We start from the raw sequence: 8,511 nt of genomic DNA, 5'->3' as shown, positions 1-8,511 counted from the left end.
ATATGGTAGAGGGCCATGCCAAAGGATGCAAAGCCCATGACCATTGGCCAAAGGGTGGCGCTATAGCACTCAATTGAAAATGCGAACTTTGACCACGCATAGCTCATGAACTGTTTGACCGTCTGCAATGAAACTTCGATACACATATGCGTCTCCTCATGCCGAACAAGTAACTCTTACTTTTGACCTCTGACCTTTAGATCACCCGCCATTTTGAATTATTTGAAAAACAGTTCAAATCTATCTCCTCCCAGGATCTTTGATCAAAATGCATGAAAACCTCTACACATTAACTTTGGACCAAAACATCGGAAGTACATTTCTTTTAAGTGAATAAAGGTTTTATGAGCCAATGAAAATGGCTGTTTCATGCAGTGCCAGTGTCACATGCTTGTGAAACTTTACAATATTGTAGAGGGTCATGCCAAATAGCACTGGAGTCTTACTCCAATCGGTGCTATAGCATTTTTTTTCTTCTATTTTATAAAACCTTTGAACAAGCATAACTCATGCCTCGTTTGGCCAAAAGTCATGGCACTTGTTTCCACATGTTCCTTGACTCATGGGGAACACATCTGTCACTTTGACCAGTAAGCTCCGCCCTCAGATATTGCTTTTCTGCCTGGATTTTTCAGCAATTGGCTTGAAACATTCTACACACAATCTATGGACCATTATCTGAAATCTCAGTTGAAGAGAAGTTTGTACACACTGTAGTAATGGATAATGAAATCCCAAAACCAGGAGACACATAATTGTTATTTAAAACACTGAATAGCTCTGGATAGCTCAGTAGGTAGGGCTCTTGCCTTTGTTCATGGGTTCAAATCCGGGCACTGCCAACTCAGCATATGAGTCTTCAAGAAGCCTGCCCCCCACACACACAATTAAAACCGACACAATCACAATTACAAGGTGTTCTTTTTCTTATCTCAAGTTCAGTCTTCCAGGTTTCTATGGCTTATTGTGCATATTGCTTATTGCCTTCCTGCTTGGTCCCGCCTTATCGCTGCTTGCAGCTATATTTTCTTTTCTTTTCTTCTTTTCTTTTTTTTTAACATTCTGTTTATTCGATTTTAACCCTAACCCTAACCCAGTTTTTTAACAAATGCAGAAATAAACTGAGAGATAAACAGAGTAACAAAAACTAAAAATACAAAAAACCAACAACACACACACGCAAGAAGAAAACAACACAAGTCAAGACAACCAAAGAAAAATATTAATGAAAATATATATTTTTATACGACACGTGCAGCTAAGGACCACGTAGCAGAATCCATATAACTTGTTAAATCAGCTTAATTTATATCCTGTCATATGGCAGTGTTGCTTGTCAAAAACAGCAGATTTACAAGCTCACACCGCGTCACATCAGGCTTCAGGATGCTATACTTTGCACTACTGTCTGTTGGGTTTGTGTCACTTTGGCACTTACGACGTTTTGTGACAGCGCTTCCCTGCAGCCTTTCTCACTAAGGCACCCTCTCCTCTCCTGCAGGGCATGGCACTCGTGAAAGCAATTTCTCCGCCTTGCCTGTGTGTCCTGCTTTGTGGTAAAGATATTCTCCTCTACAGTACCTTGGATTATCCCATTTTCCAAGGCCTAATCCTTTCCCCCAGGTCTTTCCCCCCAACTGCTCTGCTTTTCTGTTCCTGCACCTTTCAGTCCAATTCATCCATCCCCCTTTCTCTCCTCTTCATGCCTTCCTCTTTATCTGTCGCGCACTGGGGCAGTGTTCATTTATCTGTCGCGCACTGGGGCAGTGTTCATTTATCTGTCGTGCACTGGGGCAGTGTTCATTTATCTGTCGTGCACTGGGGCAGTGTTCATTTATCTGTCGCACACTGGGGCAGTGTTCATTTATCTGTCGCGCACTGGGGCAGTGTTCATTTATCTGTCGCGCACTGGGGCAGTGTTCATTTATCTGTCGTGCACTGGGGCAGTGTTCATTTATCTGTCGCGCACTGGGGCAGTATTCATTTATCTGTCGTGCACTGGGGCAGTGTTCATTTATCTGCCGCGCACTGGGGCAGTGTTCATTTATCTGTCGCGCACTGGGGCAGTGTTCATTTATCTGTCGTGCACTGGGGCAGTGTTCATTTATCTGTCGCGCACTGGGGCAGTATTCATTTATCTGTCGTGCACTGGGGCAGTGTTCATTTATCTGCCGCGCACTGGGGCAGTGTTCATTTATCTGTCGCACACTGGGGCAGTGTTCATTTATCTGTCGCACACTGGGGCAGTGTTCATTTATCTGCCGCGCACTGGGGCAGTGTTCATTTATCTGTCGCACACTGGGGCAGTGTTCATTTATCTGTCGCACACTGGGGCAGTGTTCATTTATCTGCCGCGCACTGGGGCAGTGTTCATTTATCTGTCGCGCACTAGGGCAGTGTTCATTCCGTCGACTACAACTATGGCGAAAAGTCTAAATGTATTTACAAATTAGTTGACAAATAAAAACTAGACTAAAATGTTAATGAGGGGCTCACTAGTAAAGACCACACCATCAAAACAAAGAATCAAGTTTGGTTGTATTTATTGAAACGTTAAACAGGTAAATGTATTGTATGATGAGGAACTGTGGAAGGAATGAAAAATGGTTAGTTGTTGGGCTGAAGGGGTTTGTTGGACTGAAGAGGAGAAGAGGGTGCCTTAGTGAGAAAGGCTGGAGGTTGGAATGGAGGTTGAGGGAGAGGCGAGCTGGGATGGGGGGCGGCAGGGAAGAGGGATGGAGAGGAGGGGGCGGGGGGGCGGAGGACCCTGGGGAATTTGGCTTTGGGGCCCGTGATCGATCGACGATCAGACGTGACTGAGTCCCCCTGGAAAACCTGCGTGAGAATGGATGCATATGAGAGAGAGAGGTTAGTCAGATGCGGGAGAGAGAAGATTAGTTACATGCATGGGTAGGAGAATGGGGTGGAGGTGGGATGCGAGAAAACTGTGCATGGATGCTGGTGGGCACAGCGGGGTACCGTCCTTGTTTAGCTTGGACGGTGGAGATAAGGGAGGAGTTGATATCAGGGAATCACTGCAGGTGAGATTAGGAGGAGTTGATATCAATCAGATTGGTGGCGATTACATGACGGGAGGAGATTGTTCTCCAGTGTGGTCTTCCCTCCTGAACCTACGTTGTACCAACTTCATTACTTTTATGTTTGGTTGCGCTCGGGTGTTGCTCTCTGAAAAAAGCAGATTTACAAGATCACAGTGAGCTTGCAGTTGTAGATCGGCTATTTTCAGCATGCAACCAACCAAGTATAAAATCTGCCATTTACGACGGCATCAAAGGCCCACCAAAATATATATTATTTTTTAAACAAAATCAACTGTAGTCGACTAAACTCACATGATATTTAGTCAACTGAACTAAAACATTTAAGATGAGTAATATATGACTAAAATTAAATTAAAATGAATTAATTAATTAGAATTAAATTGAATTTTATTCAAAGGACTGCGACTAATGAACTCAAACTAAATCAAGATTGGTCCAATTCATCCATGATCCCCCCATTCTTTCAACTCGTCCTCATGCCGGTGCTTCCTCTTTTATCTGTGGTTTGGACGTGCGCTGGTGGGCAGATGGCATGATCAGTCATATGAATGAAGTGCAACAGAATGCGAAAGAGAGGGACTAACATTTATTTCTGTTTTCTGCCCGTCTCTCGTTTTTGCACTTGTTTTTCTATCCCTTCCATCTGTAATAATGACTCAGAAGAACAGATCAGAGCATCATCGGGCACAGAGAAAGGCTCGGGACATTGAGTAGAAATCAAAGAAACAGCACGTCTTCACTGATAAACGCCTGTAACAAATCCAAACAGGGAGAAGGCAGAAATCCAAATCATCATAGTGAAGTTCGCCAAAATCAAAAGAGAAATCAGTCTAACCAAACAAATCAAATATTAAAGATGGAGTGCCACAATTTTTCATGTGTCTATGAGGTGACAGTACTTCATTAGACATCCTGGAGTCGTTTTTATGTGCAATGGTGTATTAACCTTGTATTTAGGGTTTCTTCCTGGAGGCTGAACCCTTGACAGTCAAACGGGCCAATGAAATAAACAGTAATATAGTGACACCACACTATCAGCCCCTCCCCTAACCCCTCCCCCTTTATCATACAGCTACAGCTGTGGGTGTGGCTTCAGTTCAGGTGGATCACCACCCATCACCACCCACCAGGCAAACCAGGCATACTTAATGAACTGGTGGGCGTGCCCACATAAAAACAGCATTTTAACAAATACTGTACACGTTTTTGAAAACATTATACCTCCTTATATAACAATAAGACCTGATGATCATGTTTTAGGGTGGAAAAAAATCACGGCACTCCATCTTTAAATGTGATCAAACAAACACCATGGGGAAAACAAACACTAGGAACCAGATAGATCAAAGACAGTCTGACCGAGAACAGAGATGGTAAAGGTGTACTGATTGCGAACGCAGTGATTGCGAACGCAGTGATTGCGAACGCAGTGAGCACTAACTATGAGACCTAGCAGAACATGTCTGTGTGTCTGTCTGTCTGTCTGTCTGTCTGTGTGTGTGTCACGCTGTAACACCACCCGCCCGTCACCAGAGGGCGCAGCTGTCACACACACACACACACACACACACACACACACACACACACACACACACACACACACACACACAAACTTAACTAAAAAAAAAACGTAACTTAAAAAAAAGAGAACAAAAAAAAAACCTTAAAAAAGTACGCAATTTATTCTAATTGTTGTTATTGCAATTTGCGAGCTGCGTTCGCTTCCTATTTGCACCTTACAATTCACCCAATCACACATACACATACACAGACGGGTGTTATTATTATAGTGCTTTAGTCTGTTACAGAGTAGTGTGAACTAGTGTGAACAATAAAATTCAGTTCTAAGATGTGACACTATAGATAGAGCACCGAAGTCTGATATCACTAGAGGGCGCTAAGTCCACTGGTTCGTGTACTTTTTTATTTGTATTATAATCCCCATAGGGGACACTTAGATCGCCTCATAAGAACTGTACTTGAAAAATAAACAAATCATCCCGCCCGTTTCACTCATGGATATGAAGACTGATTGCAAGAAAACGCTAAAGTTACTGCTGCCGAATTAGTTACATTTTCAACGACTATCAAATATGACTGACGTCGTAAACGATACAGAGACTCCCCGACAATATCGCCGAGCCAGTTTGTTTATTCTTGGACCACAATTCTTATGAGACGATTTTAAGATGAATTCCCATCTAAGGCAGAAAGGTCGAAACGTTGGTTTCTTTTCAATAAATATACAGCATCGTGGCTACGTGTGTGCGGCCTTTTCTTATTTTTACTTATTTACTGCCTTAGGCCAGCACCTCACCAATACTGGTGTGCGCCCTTTCCTGCTTTGTCTACCTTAAATAGGGAGAGCCTTCCACCCCGGCACCAATAGTAGCCTAGCAATGAAGTCATTAGCTCATGCCCTGCACCTGTTCAATTTACTTGTCTAATTGGAGTCATCAATGCTGACCTGCTGCCACTGCCACTAATATAGACTGGCTTCCAAAACACTGCAACTCAAAATGAAATAATAAAGAAAAGCATGCATGCACACAAAATCAACATCAAAAGGAATCAACATAAAGCCAGCTATACTACAAATTAATCAGTAGTCTGCCAGCATGAAACATCCACTCAAAACCATTTACAACCTAAGCTTTTACGTTCACACAATCGCGACAGCTGAGGTATAGCCATGCGAGGCACCGCGGTGCATACGTTGGCTAGATATACTAACACCGTCGCTTCCGACATGTGTGGCCGGTTACAACTAACCTGTGGCTCCCGACATGCATGGAAGGTTAAAACTAACCCGTGGCTCCCGACATGCGTGGCAGGTTAAAACTAACCCGACTGTGGCTCAGGAGGTAGAGCAGGTCATCCAATGATCCATGGGTCGGCGGTTCGAATCCCGGCTCCTCCTGTCTACATGTCGATGTGTCCTTGGGCAAGACACTGAACCCCAATTTGTTCCCGATGTGCTGGTTGGTACCTTGCATGGCTTCCGCCGCAATCGGTGTATGAATGTGTGTGTGAATGGGTGAATGTAATGCACAATCTATGTAAAGCGCCTTGGATAAAGGCGCTATATAAATGCACCATTTACCATTTACCATTTAACCCATGGCAGGTTAAAACATGGCTTCCTGTGAGGTTAGGTTTAGGCTTGGGTATTGGGTATAGGGTGTAGGACTAATGCCTGTCGGACCAAACACATGCACCCTGAGGCACCAGCCTGCTTGTCAAGGCCAGTTACTGTGTAGCTTCAGTGACACTTTGAGGAGAAGCAGGGGATTGATCCGGGAACCTTCCCATTCCACAGACGGACTGTTCTTTCCATCTGTCTAGCGTTCCTCCTTCTCCTCATCTCTCTTTCTCTCTGCAGCAGTACTTCACTCTCCTCATCATCACGGATGGCGTCATCAGTGACATGGACGAGACGCGTCACGCCATCGTGCAGGCCGCCAAGCTCCCCATGTCCATCATCATCATCGGTGTGGGCAACGCCGACTTCGCCGCCATGGAGTTCTTGGACGGAGACGCCAGCGTCCTGCGCTCCAACACAGGAGAGGAGGCGGTTCGTGACATTGTCCAGTTTGTCCCTTTCAGGGACTTCCGCAATGTGAGTATTCATAAAGATAGAAATGTATACTTTTCTTTCTTTATTGCTTGGACTGTCGAACACACGCATTTATTTGTATAAGCGCACACAGGCCTCTACAGGCCTAAAGGGGAAACAAACAAGTAACAACTCAACTCAACCCATGTCCTTAGACACTAATTTGGGTGAGGGAAAAACCCATAATATGGAGAAGGGGAAAAAACTAAAAAGAAAGGGAAGAAAGCTTGGGAAAGATCACAAACGAGTTCAGGGCAGACATGCATGCAATAGGTGCCCACTGAGTGAGAAATAAGTTAAGACAAATAATCACCCTCCATCCATTTCAGGTGTAAACTGTTTGGAAACATTTTGGCTCTGATTCTTGTGGCACTACCAATTAATTTTGCCCATAGTGAAGTGGAATATGATTTGTTTTTTCATAGCTACAAATGGTAGATGCAGATAGCTACTCAGCAGTTACTCATTTGGCATTTACCCCCATGGGTTGCACAAAATGGGGTCTAACACGGTCTCTTTAACAAGTGTGAACTGGCCAAGCGAAGAGGCAAATGTTACACAGCTGTCAGTAACAACAAATACAGGATGACATTTAGGACTAAAAAAATAAAAAAATAAAAAAATGTGTAAGCATAATACCCACTACATACAGTAGGAAGCTCAAGGAAAGAACAGGAAGATCTAATAAAATGACCAACACAAATAGCTGGTGTCCTGCTAGGTTAGAGAGGACATCAGCTGCACTGCAGGGGTCAATAGGTCGTACTCAGACAGGGTCAATAGGTCGCACTCGGACATACACACTCAGTCACTCTTGGGAGTGCTTGGCAGAGAGACAGCGAGATCCAAGTTCGACCGCGACCGGTAGCCATGCCACTTGGCGGCTCGCCATGGCGTTTGGCCGAATTGGCAACGCTCAAAAAATACTAAGAACTTTATAATAAATGTATTTATTATTATTATGTATTAATAAACATTTTGCCACATACATGCAAGTCTTGCCACAAACACATTTGTCTCTGTACAAACACATTCATGAGACCTTGTGTCTGTCTGTTTTTTGTTTTTTTTATATATCTAAAACGTGGTGTGCTCAGAAGTCCAAAAAAGTATAATGAAGGTGCTCTTTGGTTGGAGACTCAAAACGTACAACAAAGGAAAAAAACAATAAGGCACTCATCTGGTGAAAACGTGAAAAGCCTTTATTTTTTGAGTGGTGCAACCACTCCCTTACGGAGCTACGTGTGTGGGTGGCTGGGTGGCTGGCTGGCTGGGTGGGTGCGTCTGAGCACGAAAACAGCATGGTTGTTTTTCACCACGTGTGTGCAACCTAATAAACACATATGCATGCAGTTCATTTGTATTAACGGTTCCTTAAACTCATGTCTGTGTGTGTGTGTGTGTGTGTGCGTGCGTGCGTGCGTGCGTGCGTGCGTGCGTGCGTGCGTGCGTGTGTGTGTGTATTTTATTTCTCAGGCTCCAAAGGAGACTCTAGCCAAGTCAGTGCTAGCTGAGCTGCCTCAACAAGTCACCCAGTACTTCAAACAACGGAATATGTCGCCTTCCAACGCAGCGCCTGAGTGAGAAGCCCCGGAGGCCATAAGTGTATATTATACTACGTTATAATATATATATCAATTGCCAAAACTATGCCATGAAAGTGTGTACATCAGCTGCAATTGAACAAAAGAACAATTTGCAGACACAAACATACAGTCAATCTGATTAATCCATTTGCTAGGTTCTCATAATACAAAGGTTTTGAATAGGTCTTGAAGGACCACTTCACCACTTTTCAACTTCTCTTCCTATAATTGGTCCTAACTAATGTTC

At 43.9% G+C, this 8,511-nt stretch overlaps 1 protein-coding gene across 1 annotated transcript in view; it reads left to right on the top strand.

Annotated features, from left to right (window-relative positions):
• The window catches only part of cpne2 (copine II), a 54,988-nt gene extending 46,710 nt beyond the window's left edge, over positions 1–8,278 (top strand). Inside the window, exons 15-16 of the mRNA XM_079500981.1 lie at positions 6,445–6,681; positions 8,155–8,278. Coding sequence (XP_079357107.1) covers positions 6,445–6,681; positions 8,155–8,262 — 345 coding nt within the window. The 3' untranslated portion in view covers positions 8,263–8,278. The remainder of the gene's footprint in view (positions 1–6,444; positions 6,682–8,154) is intronic.
• The last annotated feature ends 233 nt before the right edge of the window (positions 8,279–8,511 follow it).

This window comes from Electrona antarctica (assembly GCF_951216825.1).
Source record: "Electrona antarctica genome assembly, chromosome: 5".
NCBI lineage: Eukaryota > Metazoa > Chordata > Actinopteri > Myctophiformes > Myctophidae > Electrona > Electrona antarctica.
This window is presented reverse-complemented; position numbering and strand designations above follow the sequence as displayed.